We start from the raw sequence: 18,691 nt of genomic DNA, 5'->3' as shown, positions 1-18,691 counted from the left end.
TACTTAGTTATCATTATTCCTAGATCCACAGCTCAGGACCCCCTACCCAAGATCGTCGGTTTCAGAATCAACACCTATGTTTCCTCTTCGTGCAACTATCCACATCATCAAGCCATGCATGTCAATTTGTTTCACTAAATTTTGTGTGGGCTTCGAGCAAATATATGTAGGTCATCTTACACACATTTTATGTAAGCACGTTGTTGACTTCAATCCAACATTTTCTCTTTTTATATAACATTTTATCACCTGCTTTATATGCTTTACTGTTTTTAAAATATATACTGAGAGCAATCTTAAATTTGTTTTTGCATAGTTTTAGTTTTTCAGCATTTATTTATGCATTTGTTTTTATTAAGGTTCCCGTAGCAACGCGTGGGGCATAATCTAGTATTCTTCTAGACAGGCCAGAAGAATGAACAGATTTCTCGACCCATCCAAAATGTTGAAGTACATGTCCGAAAAAGCCCTAAATGGAAGGGGGAAAATATATGTTAGGAAGGTTGCAATTTAAATGGACTATTGGATCTAATAATCAAAATCATATAAATTGTTCAAAACCTTGTCAATTCAAACCTTTTAGACATAGCCTAATTTAAATGCATCTTATTTCAGGCATGTTAAGTTTAAGAGTGGCAGTATGTCAAATCCATGGTATGATTGTTAACAACCTCAAACGTTGAAAAGGTGGAAAAGAAAATGCTTAAATAAAAAAACTTTGGATATATTTCACTATTGTTTCTTCAATTTACAACTGCTTCGTTTTGCATCCATGGAGCAATGTCACAACATGGCCACATAGCAACATTGATTTATTCAGAGAACAGCAACATTGATTTATTCAGAGAACATCGTTCTCCCTTGCAACTGCTCATCCAACAATCATATCCTCTCGTAGTCGAGTTTGTCTGACTGCATAAGGAAACATACTCCAATCACAAACAAAACCCCAAAGAAAATATAGAGCTTCTTCATGAGGGGGGTATTCATCATTAATTAGATGTTCAAATTTTTGAATAAGCAAATATTTAGGAGAAGATGTTCAAATGGTTGCATGGTAAACCATGTCTATGTCAAAAACAATGGGTAACCAGGAAGTATTGTGGTATAACGAATGATATGTAGTTAAACCATACCTTGATGAGCATATAAGTTGGGAGCCATGCCGGCGGGGTTGGAATCCCCACCCACGCGATCTACGTAAGATAGATCCATAATTCAGTCACGAGAAAATTTAGCGAGACATGTATGGACAATTGTTTAAGATCCGTTTAAAGTTGATGAACAAATTAAGAATGGTGAACGAGAACTAATTAAGGATCAAAGCAGCAATGTATAATTACCAGAGCATACTCTCCGGTCTCTTCAAAGATTCTGATGTCCAAAACCTACACTTGATAATTTGGCGATTAGTAAACTGAAACCAGCAGTAGATATATTATATAACCTAGGATCGGCGAAGTTAATTGCCTCGCCGCGGTCTTCATATATGTAGTCTAGCCCCTTGTAGAAGGGTGGGTGCCCCACTGATAGGTACTGAAATTAACAAACCACGCACGGTCATTAAAAGCCAGCAAATGAAGCTACTCACTGCTGGTAAAATCAAGACGAAATTTCTGGAAAACAGGGTTTGAAATTCTACTACAGAAATATTCATGCCCCAGTCAAGCTCAAAGAAAAAGGTCAGATTTTATCACAAACAGTACAAACTTGTTTAAAATTTTGAGTGCATCCATGTACTACGGTGTAGCGCGTATGATACAATACACACGTACATTGATGCTGTTCAGATACTTTTCTTTCTCGACGCGCACGATCTGCCCTTTCTTCACTGCACAGAGGAAACATATGCAATTCAAGTTCAGTTAAGTAAGAGGGACACACGCGCAGCGGCAAGCACGAGTAAGCTCGAACCGAATGAATAAACAATGTACGTATTTCGAAGCATCGGTCTTACTGGAGTATACGGGCTTCTTCTTGAGGATCTTCTTGGGCGCCGGCGGCGCCGCTGCGGCAGCCGGCTTCGCCTCGCCGGCCGGCTCGGCGGCGGCGGCGGCCTTGACACGCCTGCTCGATGACGGCGTCCATCTTGCTGGCGTGACCAGCGCCGTCGTCGGAGAGGCGGTGCGGGCGAAGAGAGCCCGCGGCGACGAGGCGAGAGCTTCCATTGCTGTAGCTGTGGCTCTAGCTAGCTAGGGGGAAATCCACGAGAAGCTGCACCGCGCGCGGCGGATAAGGCGGCCACGGCGGTGAGGTGTGGATTAGAAAGCAGCTAGCGCCACAGGGTGTTTGGGCCCAGAAATGTGCGTCACCAATGTGTGAACTGGAAAGTATGGCCCAGTTACGTTCGGAATTTCGGCCTGGTTTATAGGGAACATTTTTTTGGGTAGACTGGAAAAAATGGGGAACATTTTTTTTGGGGGGAAGTTTCTCGGAAATCTTGAGTAGGGCATTTTGGATACCAATCTCCATGGAGGCCTTAATTTTGAAAAAAAAAATCAAAAGACAAACTGTTTAGTTTGAAAATTTTCTGAGGAAAATACACATGTATACAACGAAGTGTACGGATGTAAAATTTTATAATGAAATACCTTCAATTGCAAGCTTAAAAAAATCATGGACTTTGAGGACGAACATTACGTATGTTAAAAGCAAGCCTCAGATTCAAAAAAAATTTGTAGCTCTCGTTTTAACGGATTTTGACCTGATTTTTTTTCAGGTATTGACCTGAAAATGTACACACTTGTACATTATATCTCTAGGTACATGTGTATTTTTTTACAAATTTTTTGAAACTGAAATATTTGAAATTTGAACTTTTTAAATTAGGGCCTCCATGAAGTTCGGTCTCTATTTGGCATTCTTGGGAGTTCTTTCTCTATCTTGTAGGACCGGAGCATATCGACCAGAGGGGAGTGAATGGTAGATTTAAAATTTCTTTCAAAATTTGAAATCTCTCGGTATAACACAAAAAATAAACTTAACATGTGCAGATCTACGAAAGAAAAGAACTCTAAAAAAAAACATGATGAACGGATAGGTAAGCTTTCGAGAGAGAGCTGCTAGAGCACAAAAAGTAAACTCACGATAGATACTATTACTGAAAGTAAACTGCGGAAGGGTAATATGAAGGCGAGATGAAACCAGTGGTGCTCGATGGCGAGAAGTTATTTGCTCGACCAATTCCCTCTTATGCAAAAGAGCTACGTATGGTTAGAGGGACTTGTGATTGAATACATGAGCAAAACTATCACCGTCCTATTCTCCTTGACAAAGTTCATCAACTTGTGTCGGTAGATACTTCACACGATGTCCATAACCTTCACAGACTTTGTCTTCGAAAAAAATTACTCTTGGTCACTCAGACAGAAACCTAACCGTCTAGAGAGTTAGTAGCTTTCAAGAGTAATAGGTTCAAACTTCTACTTAGATCTCTGTGATGCTCGACAACTATCTAAGTTTTGGGCTTTGGGGTTTTCTATCTGTGGATTCACTCAAATATTTTTTAGAGGGGTGCTCAAACAATCTTCTAAAAAAATAAGCTAAGCCGCCGATCATCACGGTAGGTGGGGCCGGTTATTTATAGCCGGGGCAATCCCGAGGGTGAAATAACCATAAGGGGCCTATTCTCTCTGTGTGCACTAGCAAACACATTCGCTCCTCAATGTTTTTGTCCAACAATCTCCAATACTCTCGGGGCACTCGATTGCTCCAACATATCTAGCCTTTTTTCTATAAATAAACAAGCTAACCTCATTTTGTTTCGAGCTCCAACTGAGGTAATCCCAAAATGCCCGAAATACACAATAGTGAAGAAAAATCTGCATTGGTTGATTCTTCAGTGGTTGGCATTGGTTATGCAGCTTGCCCCTTCCATGAGTCCACGGTAAGTCCATGGCTCCATCGATGTGACCTTCTACATGCAACAATGCAACGAGAAGGATGACACCGGTCGAGTCCTCGTGAGCATGTGTCGCGTCGAGGAAGTTAGAGTTGGATGCATCATTGTCGTGTCGTGTCAGGGAAGATGGGGTGAGCAACGACCGGTCGCAGTTCCATGACATCAAGGGTAGAGACGTGCTTGGGTCTGGGAGAGTTGGGGGCCTCGGTTAGGGCACGACGACACGATTGGCAGTACTCTAGTGGTGTGGGCGGCTGGGACTGGGGTCGAGTGTTGGTGTGATGTCATTCTCCTCGGCAACGGTTGCCGAGCTAGGCCGAAGGGATGGAGGGGCGTTGGAAGGCAAGGCATTGTGGAGCGACTTGAGGTAGACGCATGGGAGGGCGGGGTGCTTGTGAAGGAAATATGCCCTAGAGGCAATAATAAAGTTATTATTTATTTCCTTATTTCATGATAAATGTTTATTATTCATGCTAGAATTGTATTAACCGGAAACATAATGCATGTGTGAATACATAGACAAACAGAGTGTCACTAGTATGCCTCTACTTGACTAGCTCGTTAATCAAAGATGGTTATGTTTCCTAACCATGGACAAAGAGTTGTTATTTGATTAACGGGATCACATCATTAGGTGAATGATCTGATTGACATGACCCATTTCATTAGCTTAGCACCCGATCGTTTAGTATGTTGCTATTGCTTTCTTCATGACTTATACATGTTCCTATGACTATGAGATTATGCAACTCCCGTTTACCGGAGGAACACTTTGTGTGCTACCAAACGTCACAACGTAACTGGGTGATTATAAAGGTACTCTACAGGTGTCTCCAAAGGTACATTTTGGGTTGGCGTATTTCGAGATTAGGATTTGTCACTCCGATTGTCGGAGAGGTATCTCTGGGCCCTCTCGGTAATGCACATCACATAAGCCTTGCAAGCATTGCAACTAATGAGTTAGTTGTGAGATGATGTATTACGGAACGAGTAAAGAGACTTGCCGGTAACGAGATTGAACTAGGTATTGAGATACCGACGATCGAATCTCGGGCAAGTAACATACCGATGACAAAGGGAACAACGTATGTTATTATGCGGTCTGACCGATAAAAGATCTTCGTAGAATATGTAGGAGCCAATATGAGCATCCAGGTTCCGCTATTGGTTATTGACCGGAGACGTGTCTCGGTCATGTCTATATTATTCTCGAACCCGTAGGGTCCGCACGCTTAAGGTTTCGATGACAGTTATATTATGAGTTTATGAGTTTTGATGTACCGAAGGAGTTCGGAGTCCCGGATGAGATCGGGGACATGACGAGGAGTCTCGAAATGGTCGAGACGTAAAGATCGATATATTGGACGACTATATTCGGACATCGGAAAGGTTCCGAGTGATTCGAGTATTTTTCGGAGTACCAGAGAGTTACGGGAATTCGCCGGGAGAAGTATTGGGCCTTATTGGGCCATACGGGAAAGAGAGAGGGGCTGCCTAGGGCAGGCCGCGCGCCCCCCCAAGGCCTAGTCCGAATTGGACTAGGGGGAGGGGCTGCGCCCCTTCCTTGTTTCCTACTCCTACTACATGGAAGGACTCCTAGTTGGACTAGGAAAGGGGGAATCCTACTCCCGGTGGGAGTAGGACTCCCCTAGGGCGCGCCATAGAGAGGGCCGGCCCTCCCCTCCTCCACTCCTTTATATACGGGGGCAGGGGGCACCCCATAGACACACAAGTTGATCCACGTGATCATATTCTTAGCCGTGTGCGGTGCCCCCTTCCACCATAATCCTCGATAATATTGTAGCGGTGCTTAGGCGAAGCCCTGCGACGGTAGTACATCAAGATCGTCACCACGCCGTCGTGCTGGCGGAACTCTTCCCCGACACTTTGCTGGATCGGAGTCCGGGGATCGTCATCGAGCTGAACGTGTGCTAAAACTCGAAGGTGCCGTAGTTTCGGTGCTTGATCGGTCGGGCCGTGAAGACGTACGACTACATCAACCGCGTTGTGCTAACGCTTCCGCTGTCGGTCTACAAGGGTACGTAGATCACACTCTCCCCTCTCGTTGCTATGCATCACCATGATCTTGCGTGTGCGTAGGAAATTTTTTAAAATTACTACGTTCCCCAACAGCTTGATGGCGGCAGTAACGGCGATGAAGATCTGGGTCTGTCCTTGGAGGTTCGGTAACAAATGAAATGCATATAAATACCTCAACAAGTATTCCATAACTTTTGGTAGGTATGGGGTTCAGTAACAACACTCATGAATAGAACAATTTTTGGATGGATAAGTATATTTTTCGTCCCTCAACTTTCTCGAAAGTATAGAAATGGTCCCTCAACTTCAAAACCAGCAAAACTTAGTCCCTCAATTTTTTAAATCGAATAACTTTAGTCCCTTGTACCGCTTCGGGTGGTTTCATTGATGACGTGGCATGGATTTGACCCTGGTCTTCCAAGTTGATTGCCACCTCATCGTTTTTTCTCTCTCTTCTCCCCTCTTCTCATCTTTGTTCTGTTTTCCCATGCAACAGGAATTTCGTCGAATGGTTGATGTGCACACTTGTGGGGTCCTTCTGCCTGCGCTCGTCGGCCTCCGCCTGTTGTTGCCCCCTTAGAGCAGAAGATTGGAGAGACATGGAGCGTTGGGAGGAGCTGACGGGTGGCTGGGCCGGGAAGACGAGGTGCGGCGAGGCCAGCAGGGCCATGGCGGAGCTGTGCGTGTGACCAGCAGTGCAGAGGCACGCGGCCAGTGCAATTTTCGGGTACATCCCCTCCCCTAGCAGTGGACACCTTGAGGCGGTGCTACAGGTCACGAGTGCGCGGCTAGAGGAGCATGACTTGGCCATGGAGGACCTGCACGCCTCCCTCCTATGTGATCAACGTTGAATAAGCACTCAAGCAGTACAGCCTAGACCACGGCTCCTCGCTCGGGTGCGATGTGTGCACGCCCAGCGTGATGCTCACGCTTAGCCTGGCGTTTGCCATTAAGAAGCTCATGCAGGAGCGCGGTGCGTGCCGGCTGCTCGCATGTACAGTATCAGACAACACCGAGGCGGCGCGGCAGGGCATGGCATAGCCCAGTGGCAGCGGAGCGCGGCGATGTGCAGCGGGCATGGCAAGTGGTGGCTCTGTCTTCAGTAGACACGGCGACCATCGTACGGCGGAATGCAGCTCGACCAGCAAGCACGGACGGGGGTACACATGGGATAGTAATGGAGGTACGTACAACGGCTACGACCAGCAGGGCATGGCTGCTCGGCATGCTCAAAGGGGACTCAGCCAGGGGCAGTAGACGGTGCTAGCGAGCATGGCTTTCAGTGCCTGGCGACCCGCGGGCTCCACTTCATCAATCAAAACCACCCGAGTCAGTCAAAAACCATGCCACGTCATCAAGGAAATCACTCGAAGCGGTACAAAAGACTAAAGTTATCCGGTTTGAAAAGTTTAAGAACCGAGTTTTGCTGGTTTTAGAGTTGAGTGACCATCTATATACTTTTGAGAGAGTTGAAGGACGAAAAATATACTTATCCCATTTTTGGATGCCTTAAGACTCCTAATTGTTGCGTCCTACCACATAGGAAAAAACATTCAAAGAGTGATTAACATAAATGGGAATGCTTCATAAACGCATAAACACTAACTCCATATAGAAAATAAACACTGGTAAGTGAAAACCACATCCAAATATTAACAAACCACTAATATGACCATATTTTCGACAATCCCTTTGTTGGTCGCCCCTTCGTGACTTGCGGCTGTTACGACCGCTGGTACCATTGGGCGCATTTGTAGCAAGCGTCATTTTTTGTTCCGTTGCTCTTGTGGGTCTCCAATGGACTTGGTTTGCTTCCCATAGTTTGTTTCCTTATATATGATGATTTTCTTCCATCTTTTAACATATTTTTCGAGGAAACATATTGATAAAGGATTTCACAATTTCTTCCATTCATTAATCATTACTACCAATAACAAAGTTATTCTTTCGAAAATTTCAAAATTGTCCTATTTAAACAATGATGTAATAAGTGCAAAAATATCACTAATCAAAAATATGATTCTATACATAAATTTTTGAAACCATGTGCAGATTTAAAGCGACATCTCCAAACACTGTTTCTAGAGACATATTGAGACACCAGTATTTATTCATGAGTTATCCTCTGCGCATTTGGCTTCCCAGTACTTGTCGTAGGCATGATAACCAATATTTCATAGGTGCATACTGCCCGGTCCTCTCATATTAGGGAAACATCCTCTCAATGCTTTGACGCCCACAGTGGATATGCACCGAACCGTCTCACAATATTTTGAACCCAGCTCACGCACCGCATTAATGAACAAACAACTCAACCTTTTGAACCACCTACAACTCTAAGTGGCGAAGGGTAAAATACTGCTGCTACTACCGAGATAATGAAATTAAATTACTATTTATACTAAACATTTTTACTTTTTTGCAAGACATAACTTATGAATATGTGATCGGAAAATTTTCAATTGTTACCTATGTAATTATTTCTGTATATTGTATTAAATAATGTTTTATAGAGATAGCTATGAGAATTACAAATGTAATTGCAACCATGTATATCAAGGTTGTATTTTTTTCATACAACTTAAGAATTGATAATTACAAAAATGTTGTATTATACAAAACTAAAACTATATTTTACCAAATTTTTATTTATCAAGTCAGTATGGGATGGTTAGAAAAGTGTTTTGTTAGAATGGATTTCACTGTAAATCATATCAAACCAAAAGTACAACAGTACTCGTCAATTTTAGTTTGTCTCTTGGTGTACTAGTACTACTAGTTTATATTTGTCTATATCCGCAGGATCCATAAGTATATATAAAACATTGGTTGATTGTTTTAGAGTGTTGATATAGTTAATAATTAATGCAAGTTTACCCAAATAGAGAATTCTAGAATGTGCGAGATATCAACAAGTAGTTTGTACTCGAATTCTCTGCTACTCTCGCTCGTTGGCAACACTCATTTCCGGTCAAGTATGCATGTTTTTCCTTGGAGAGGGAAGACAGCAAAGGGGTTAGTAATTACCCAATGTCACATGCTCCCTCAATACTTGGTGGCAAAAAAGTCAAATCACGCAGGAGAGTGCATGTATTATATGAAAGATAGGAGATGGAGTACAATCAGCCAATACGAACCTCCCATAAAATGGCGATACAAGAAGGAAAAAGACCCTCCAAAAAGAACAACTCCAATTACTCTAATCTAAAATGACCCAAACTCGCTTCAGCCCACTGCTTGGCATCTAATTTGATTTGATCTACGACTCTTTGCAACAGAGTGAAGTAATTCTCAAATACCCGACCATTCCTTTCCCTCCAAGTACTACAAATAACGAGAGGCACAGGTGTTCCAAGTATTCCTCTTCATGCCATGAACTAACGACCTAGCCCCTTGCCACCAATCCTTGAGCGAGCGTGCATCATTGTGAACAACCCCACTCAAGCCAGGCCACTGAAGCACCGAACTCCATAAGAAAGAAATGACGTCGCGGTTCATGAATAGATGTTGGACCATTCACTGAGATAAGCTACAAAGGCAACAAGAAGGATTATGGGGGAAACCTCACTTGGCAAGTTGATCTGTCGTTCAAACAGGCCCTCTGACGACCAATAAAGGGAAGAGTCTGCATTTCAATTGCTACCAAGACTTCCAAATGGTGCAAGTAGTGCTGGAAATAGTCATCACGCCGAAGTGTGCTTTATAGATAGGTTTTGTCGAGAAAGATCCTTTCGGCTCCTGGTACCATGTCCGCTTGTCCTCAACATCTGGCTCTACAAGGATTTCAGAGATAACCTCCCAGAAGGACAAAACCTGAGGGAAAGTGTGAACATTAATTTTCCCTTTGGTATCCTCATTATTAAATCCATGGTCCGCTAGTCATAGCCTTTGTGGCCGCTCTCCTCTCCCGGACGGGCGCCCCAATATCTCGCCTTCTGCGAGAGGGTAGGAACCCTCACTAAAGAGAAGACCGAGATGGGCCAGCCCAGGAGCGCCGGAGGACACATCCTCCTTTTCTGATTTTTTTTATGTTTTCTATTTTCATTTTTTGCTTTGTTTCTTTTCCTTTTGTTTATACTTTAAAATATTATATATATATATAACAAAAATACTCTATAAAAACATTTGAAAAATGTTAAATATGTATAGAGAAAATGCTTGTCACGTATACAAAAAAGTATAAACAAATGTGTAAAAAAAATTGATCATGTATTTAAAAACAATTTAATCAAGCATTTGAAATCTTTCTACCCAGTATTTGAAAAAAGTTTATCACACATTTGAAATTTGTTAAATCTCTATAGAAAAAATATGATGAATCTTATTTATAAGAAATGATGAATTTTATTTATCATCTGCATAAAAATGTTAATGCAATATTTAAAAAAATGTTGATCGAGTATTTGATAAATGTTAAATTTGTATAAAAAATGCTGACCATGTATTAAACAAATGATGAATTTTTTTATCATGTATATAAAATGTTGAAAAAATATTTTATAATGTAGATGAAGCAATTTAGAAATGTTAAATGTTTATAGAAATATGTTGAGCATGTATTAAAAAATGATGAATGATTTTGATAATATATATCAAAAATGTTAATTGTATATAAATATTTTGGCCATGTGTGTTAAATTTTTTTTAATATTGCATTTAGAAAATATTATTCAAGTATTTGAAAAAATGTAAATGCGTGTAGAAAAATGTTAATCTTGTATTTTAAAAATGTTGATCAATAATTTAAAATATATTGAAATGTGTCTGGAAAAAATGTTGAACATGTATTAAAAAGATATTCAACTTGTATTGGGGAAATGTTAAACTTGTATTAGAAAAATGATGTTGCATATTAAAAAATGTAGAATGAAAATAAAAAGAAAAAAAGAAAACCAAAAAGGAAAACCGAAAAAGAAACAAAGTAAATCAAAAAGGAATAAATGAAAATAAAACCGAAGTAACAAATGTAGAAAGAATTAAAAAATGAAAAGAAAACAAAAATCGAAGAAAAAATGAAAAAGTATGGTAAAAATACAAAATTGAGAAGAAAAAGAACATAAAAAGGACAAAATAAGAAACCTACATAGAAGAAAATGGAGAAAGAAAAGATAAAAAATAGAAAACTTGTTAAAAACTAGCTCTGTTCCTTCTAGTAGGTTGCACCAAAGAAGTTTAACACAAACTTGATGTTTTCTCGGTGACTATTAGTGTGACAAAACAACCTGGAGGTCCCAGGTTCAATCCCGCTCTCGCTAAGAGATCGCTACGTCTCGCTGAATGTGAGACATAGCTCTCGCGCTCCCGGACGACCAGAGAAAGCAACCAGAACGTCCGGCGCAAGGTCCTTCGCCTTGTATCCATATGTAAGACCAAAAACCATCTCTCGCCATTCCCAAGCCCGACCCTTGCAGCATGTTAACACATGTTCCTCTTGCTTGTATTCAAAGGATCTAGCAGAATGTGCCAAGCCTGGTTGTGAGAAAGACGCACCTTTCAGGCCCAGCGCAACCGAAGCGTCGAATTCACACATGCACCTTTCAGGCCCAGCGCAACTGAAGCGTCGAATTCACAATTTCAAGATCCAATATGCCCTTTCCTCCACTCTCCTTCGGACGACGAACGTGCTTCCAGTTTACCGGGCAGTGCCCGCCATTAGTCGCCTTGGTACCCTTCCATAGAAAAGCTCGACGGATTTTTCCAATGGCTCTCAATACCCATGGCGAGGGATAAGGGACATGAGGTGAAAATTGGGATTGCTGACAAAACCGCTTGGACCAAGATTAATCGACCACTCTAGTAAAGAAATCCAGCAAGCCAAGGGCCCAACCTATCCCACAACTTGTCAATCAAACTCTGAAAAGCTTTGAGACCTGGGCATATTTCCAAAATCCCCAATAGATCTTCCTCGGATATAATCTGCAAGATAGAACTCTTGCTGAAGTTGCAATGTAACCCTTGACGAGCTACCAAAGATGTCTAGCAGAAATTTGGTCGCCATGACGTCCTAGTGATTTAGCCTTGGGGAAAATAATAACATAATCTGCATAAATTTCCATACGATGAGGAAAGGAGTGCCTATCGCTGAAGGTGTTAAGAATCTCGCATTCTTCAGCCTTCGCAAAGAGCTTGCATAGAGTATCCATCACAATAATAAAGAGCATGGGCGATACGGCATGGCCTTGCCTAATATTGCGACCATGCCAAAAGCTTTTCCCTTGTATGCTATTTAAAAGAATTTTAGTATATGTAGTCATGAGAAACATAGCAATCCAAGAGCACCAATATGGGCCAAAACCAACTCTTTTTAGTGCTTTAAGGAAAAATTGTGAAGTGACGGTGTCAAAGGCCTTTGCAATATATCAAGCTTAAGCAAGAGACTGATGCATTTTCTTCCCTTTAGCAACTTGGCCAATTTTCAAGCCCAAACAATTTCAATTAAGTTTTGGGCTATTTTGTTTCTGGTGTAAAAAGATGCATTTCGTTTCCCTTTTGTGAGTAGCATAATGCTACAAGCGCATAGTAGGAGACAAGGATACAGATCAGAAAGTAGCCACTACTCTTGGGTGTACTACACCGAGTTTGGGGGAAAAGAATGAAAAAACACGATCACACAAAATATAAAAAATATCAAAATTTGAGACATCAAACCTTATCAAATGTCCGAGCTTCTTGCAAATTTTCAGCCAAAAATAATATCCGAGGAGCTCAACAAAATCAAAGCTCAAAAAGTACACAAAACTTTGAACATTGATTTTTTTAGTGACTCTTTCTTACCACCAGTTGGCACGAGGATACACAAGGTACCACTAGCTAGGATGATGTGGGTGGGCAGCATGTTGGATATCGACGTGACTAGATGAGCAACTAGAATAAGCAAGCTCTGGTCCTCTACTATGTTGTTGGTCCATACCATCGGCCTGGAAAGAGACATCCATGAAAAGAAAAGCAACAACAGAAAATCTTGTAAAGAGTAGACAAAGTCAAGTGGGGCGGACGGAAAATGCCCGATACAAGAAATCGGAAAGTTGCAATCATATCATATATAGTCTTCTTTCACCGGTGTTGCCCGTAACAAGGCCCCTTCCAAGAACCCACGAAAGGGTGAGTGCTGCGGGCCGGGACAGCAGGTGAGGGAGTCCTGAATTAGGGGGTGTTCGGATAGCCGGACTATACCTTCAGACGGATTCCTGGATTATGAAGATACAAGATTGAAGACTTCATTCCGTGTCCGGATAGAACTTTCCTTGGCGTGGAAGGCAAGCTTGGCGATGCGATATTCAAGATCTCCTACCATTGTAACCGACTCTATGTAACCTTAACCCTGTCCGGTGTCTATATAAACTGGAGGGTTGTAGTCCGTAGGACAGAATCAACTCTATACACATCAATCATATCATAGGCTAACTTTTAGGGTTTAGCCTCCTTGATCTCGTGGTAGATCTACTCTTGTACTACCCATATCATCAATATTAATCAAGCAGGAGTAGGGTTTTACCTCCATCGAGAGGGCCCGAACCTGGGTAAAACAAAGTGTCCCCTGTCTCCTGTTACCATCCGGCCTAGACGCACAGTTCGGGACCCCCTACCCGAGATCCGCCGGTTTTGACACCGACATTGGTGCTTTCATTGAGAGTTCCTCTGTGTCGTCGCCTTTAGGCCCGATGGCTCCTTCGATCTTCAACAACGATGCGGTCCAGGGTGAGACTTTTCTCCCCGAACAGATCTTCGTCTTCGGCGGCTTCGCACTGCGGGACAATTCGCTTGGCCACCTTGAGCAGATCGAAAGCTACGCCCCTGGCCATCAGGTCAGGTTTGGAAGCCTAAACTACACGGTTGACACTCGCGGGGACTTGATCTTTGACGGATTCGAGCCACAGTCAAGCGTGCCGCACTGTCTCGACGGGCATGATATAGCTCTGCTGCCAAACAGTGCCTTGGAGGCCGCACACGCATCGGTTTCGACCATTGATTCGGAACCTACTGCGCCGATCGAGGATCAGCGGTTAGACGCTGCCTCAGGGCTGCGATCTCAGAGGCGATCGAGCCGAACTCCAGCCCCGCACTCTGCGTGGCCCGTGACTCCGAGGAGCCGGATTCCTCTCTGAACTCCGAGCCCCCGCACCCCTGCCAATCGAATCCGATTGGGCGCCGGTAATGGAGTTCACCGCCGCGGACATCTTTCAGCATTCACCTTTTGGCGACATCCTGAATTCTCTTAAGTCTCTCTCTTTATCAGGAGAGCCCTGGCCGAACTACGGTCAGCAAGGGTGGGATACGAACGGTGAGGAAATTCAAAACCCACCCACCACCCACTTTGTAGCCACTGTCGACGATTTAACCGACATACTTGACTTCGGCTCCGAAGACATCGACGGCATGGACGACGATATAGGAGACGAACAGGAACCAGCACCTGTAGGGCGCTGGAATGCCACCTCGTCATATGACATATACATGGTGGATACTCCAAAAGACGGAGATGGCGATGGAACAATGGGGGATGACGCCCCCAAGAAACAGCCAAAGCACCGGCGTCAGCGGCGCCGCTCTAAATCCCGCCAAAGCAAAAACGGTGATTCCGGCACGGGAGATAATACTACCCTGGATAGCGCCGAAGAACACTCACCCCAGCAAGATTCGGCACAGGAAGATGGAGAAGCCAGCCCTCATGAGAAAGCGGCAGACCGAGAGGTCGAGGATGATAACTATATGCCTCCCTCCGAAGACGAGGCAAGCCTCGATGACGACGAATTTGTCATACCATCAGACCCCGGCGAACAAGAGCGTTTTAGACGCAGGCTTTTAGCCACGGCAAGCAGCCTCAAGAAAAAGCAACAGCAGCTTAAAGCTGCCCAAGATTTGCTAGCTGACAGATGGACTGAAGTCCTCGCGGCCGAAGAGTATGAACTCGAACGCCCCTCCAAGAGTTACCCGAAGCGCAGGCCGCTACCCTGATCAGAGGAGGAAGCACCTACATCACCTGCGCATGACATGGCAGACCGGCCACCTCGTGGCCGCGACAGAGAGGCCTCTCAGCCCTCCACCCAAGCCATGCCCCGATGCCGCACAACTAAGGCACGGGAAAATGCGCCCGACCTGCGAGACATACTGGAGGACAAGGCAAGACAGACAAGATCGATCTACGGATCGCGCAGACGCCCTACGACATGTGACAATGATCTTCACGTCGGATACAACAAATCCGGCCGAGCCGAACACAACAGACATAGCTCTTCCGAGCTGCGTCGTGATATAGCCCAGTACAGAGGCGTCGCACACCCGCTATGCTTCACGAATGAAGTAATGGATCATAAAATCCCAGAGGGTTTTAAACCCGTAAACATCGAATCATACGATGGCACCATAGACCCGGCGGTATGGATTGAGAATTATCTCCTTCACATCCACATGGCACGCGGCGATGATCTACACGCCATCAAGTACCTCCCGCTCAAACTTAAAGGACCGGCCCGACATTGGCTTAACAGCTTGCCAGCAGAATCAATCAGTTCTTGGAAGGACCTGGAAGCCGCATTCCTCGACAACTTCCAGGGCACTTACGTGCGACCGCCGGATGCCGACGACTTAAGCCACATAATTCAGCAGTCAGAAGAATTAGCCAGACAATTCTGGACACGGTTTCTAACAAAGAAAAACCAGATATTCGATTGTCCGGACGCAAAGGCCCTAGCAGCCTTCAAGCATAACATCCGCGACGAGTGGCTTGCCCGGCACCTGGGACAGGAAAAGCCGAAATCCATGGTAGCCCTCATGACACTCATGACCGCTTTTGCGCGGGTGAAGACAGCTGGCTAGCTCGCAGTAACAACTTATCAAAGAACCCTGGTAATCCGGATACCAAGGACAAGAGTGGCAGGACACGTCGGAACAACCAAAAACGCCGCGTTAACAGCGACAGCAATGAAGACACGGCAGTCAATGCCGGATTCAGAGGCTATAAATCCGGTCAGCGGAAAAAGCCATTCAAAAAGAATACTCAGGGCCCGTCCAGTTTTGGACCGAATACTCGATCACTTGTGCCAGATACATGGCACCCCCGAAAAGCCAGCCAATCACACTAATAGGGATTGTTGGGTGTTCAAGCAGGCAGGCAAGTTAAGAGCCGAAAAAAAAGACAAGGGGCTGCACAGCGACGACGAGGAGCCCAAGCCGCCGAACAACAATGGACAGAAGGGCTTTCCCCCACAAGTGCGAACGGTGAACATGATATACGCAACCCACATTCCCAAGCGGGAGCGGAAGCGTGCGCTACGGGACGTATACGCGATGGAGCCAGTCGCCCCAAAGTTCAACCCATGGTCCTCCTGCCCGATCACTTTCGATCGAGGGGACCATCCTAGCATCCGTCATGGCGGCTTCGCCGCATTGGTCCTTGACCCAATCATTGACACAGTGCGGAAAATGGTCATAGATCCCTAAAGGATCAAACCCACAAGAACGACCTTTAAAGGCGTCATACCAGGTGTAGAAGCCAACTGTACAGGCTCAGTAACACTTGACGTGATCTTCGGATCCCCGGATAATTTCCGAAGCGAAGAGTTAATCTTCGATATAGTCCCGTTTCGCAATGGCTATCACGCCCTGCTCGGACGAACCGCATTCGCAAAATTCAATGCGGTGCCGCACTACGCATATCTCAAACTCAAGATGCCAGGCCCTCGAGGAGTAATCACGGTCAACGGAAACACCGAACGCTCCCTCCGTACGGAGGAGCATACGGCGGCTCTCGCAGCGGAGGTACAAAGTAGCCTTCTTAGGCAATTCTCCAGTCCGGCCATTAAAAAGCCATACGCTGCCAAGCGCGTCCGGAGTAACCTACAGTAGGACCGCCTGGCACACTCTGAGCAAGCGTAGCAATGCGGCCCCAATCCCAGCTTTCGCGACCTAGCGAAACCAGTACCTCGCGTACATAACTACGCCCTTGAAATACCATGGGCACAGGGGAAGGGGCACAATAACGGCACGCCCAAAATACGGCTTAAAACGTACCAGGGGCTGCCGGATTCTTTTTTTTTAATTTTTTCTTACTTTCAGGACTCCATACTTCGGACGAGCTGTTCGGCAATTCGATTGCCGCACAAACGATGCAAGATCCAGGGAGGAAGAGGAGCCATGCCGCATTATGGAACCCCGAGGTGGTCTCGGTTATGAGCGGTATACCTACTTTATATATAATTCCGCGGCCTGCCCCTGGTCAGGACATACTGAATAGTCCAATATCTTTTGCTTACCGCACCATTTGTATCGTTCGGCTTTGATAAATAGCCTCTTCATAAACAATGCTTAGCTTTTTGTCTATTTTTTTGCATTACTCTTTTCATATATATGTTCATTAATGACATGTCGCGCCCGTACATTGTGGTACGGCAAGTACGCCAGGGGCTTCAGTACCCTTTAATATGGTGTGAGAAGTCCGTACACTTTCACAAGTGCGGCACCCCGAACTTATAGCACTATATGCATCGGTTCCGAATCATGATTTGGGTCAATAGTTGGGTTTGCCCGGCTCCTATGTTTTGGTGCCTTACGTTCCGCTATATCGGCTAAGGTAGCACTAGGAGAACCACTGCGATTGTGCCCCGGTTGAGCTGGGTTAAGCACCTCAGTGGAGAAAGCTAAAACTGACTGTCATGATGGGGCGAGAGACCGGTCGCTGTTCGAGAGGTTTTTCGAGTCCCTAAAGGCTTATGCCGCTTCGAGCGAGGAGCTGGATGACCCCAGCCAAAGCGTGGATAGTGCCCCGAACTCGATCTTCCGAACTAGGGGCTTCGCCGAAATTTAAAATTATAAAGTTCTATGGCTAAGTGAGAGTGTTCAAGCATTATAGTCCGATTGCCTGGTTCGTCATGCTAAGCGCCTCCCTCGAAGGACCCAACCATGGGAAAAAGAGCGCCCAGGTTTATCACCGAACACCCCAGCACTAGTGGCATGGGGGCAGAAGCCGGCGACTGGCCATCTCTCAATTTTTGATAAATGACCGCACAGAAAATAATATTTTAAATTCAATAAGCATTGCTTAGCGCATATGAACAAGTTTTCAGCGCACAGGATAAACACGAGCGAATTCATTCAAAAATTATATCCTTGGTGCACTCATCCGCCACAAGGCGGGCACCCGCAAGAACATCCTTATAGTAGTTCTCCGTCTTGCGATGCTCCTTCCCCGGCGGCGGCCCGTCCGTCACAAGCTTCTCACCGTCCAGCTTACCCCAGTGCACCTTTACACGGGCAAGGGCCCTACGGGCACCTTCGATGCAGACAGAGCGCTTGATGACCTCGAGCCTTGGACAGGCCTCCACCAGCCGCCGCACCAGCCCGAAGTAGCTCCCAGGCAGGGCCTCTCCGGGCCACAGCCGAACTATGAAGCCCTTCATGGCTTGTTCGGCCGCCTTGTGGAGTTCGACCAGCTGTTTCAGCTGGTCGCTCAAGGGCACAGGGTGTCCGGCCTCAGCATACTGAGACCAGAACACCTTCTCTGTCGAGTTGCCCTCTTCAGCTCGGTAGAATGCGGTGGCATCGGATACGCTGCGGGGAAGATCTGCGAATGCCCCTGGAGAACTCCGGATTCGGGTAAGTAACAAGTAGTTTACTTTTATATTTCTGCTTTGCATAAAGAATGCCTTACCCGCTGCTATCTTTTTCATATCCTCCAACTCTCGGAGGGCCTTTTGGGCTTCGGCCTTGGCAGACTTGGTAGTCTCGAGGGCCGCCGCGAGCTCGGACGCTTGG

The 18,691-nt window shown here is 45.0% G+C and overlaps 1 protein-coding gene across 1 annotated transcript; it reads right to left on the bottom strand.

Annotated features, from left to right (window-relative positions):
• Positions 1 to 703: 703 nt before the first annotated feature.
• On the bottom strand, positions 704 to 2,260 carry NDHO (NAD(P)H:plastoquinone dehydrogenase complex subunit O). The gene is made up of 6 exons (XM_087514209.1): positions 1,958 to 2,260; positions 1,776 to 1,831; positions 1,471 to 1,536; positions 1,344 to 1,388; positions 1,137 to 1,196; positions 704 to 912 (listed from the first exon to the last, which is right to left on the bottom strand). The coding sequence occupies exons 1-6, from the start codon at positions 2,166 to 2,168 to the stop codon at positions 883 to 885; spliced, it is 468 nt and encodes a 155-aa protein (XP_087370335.1). The 5' UTR covers positions 2,169 to 2,260; the 3' UTR covers positions 704 to 882.
• Between the last annotated feature and the right edge of the window lie 16,431 nt (positions 2,261 to 18,691).

This window comes from Triticum urartu, chromosome 3A (assembly GCF_056163025.1).
Source record: "Triticum urartu cultivar PI428250 chromosome 3A, HENAU_Tu73, whole genome shotgun sequence".
Taxonomy (NCBI): domain Eukaryota; kingdom Viridiplantae; phylum Streptophyta; class Magnoliopsida; order Poales; family Poaceae; genus Triticum; species Triticum urartu.
Note: the sequence above shows the minus strand (reverse complement) of the source record. Positions and strands in the feature narration are given on the sequence as shown.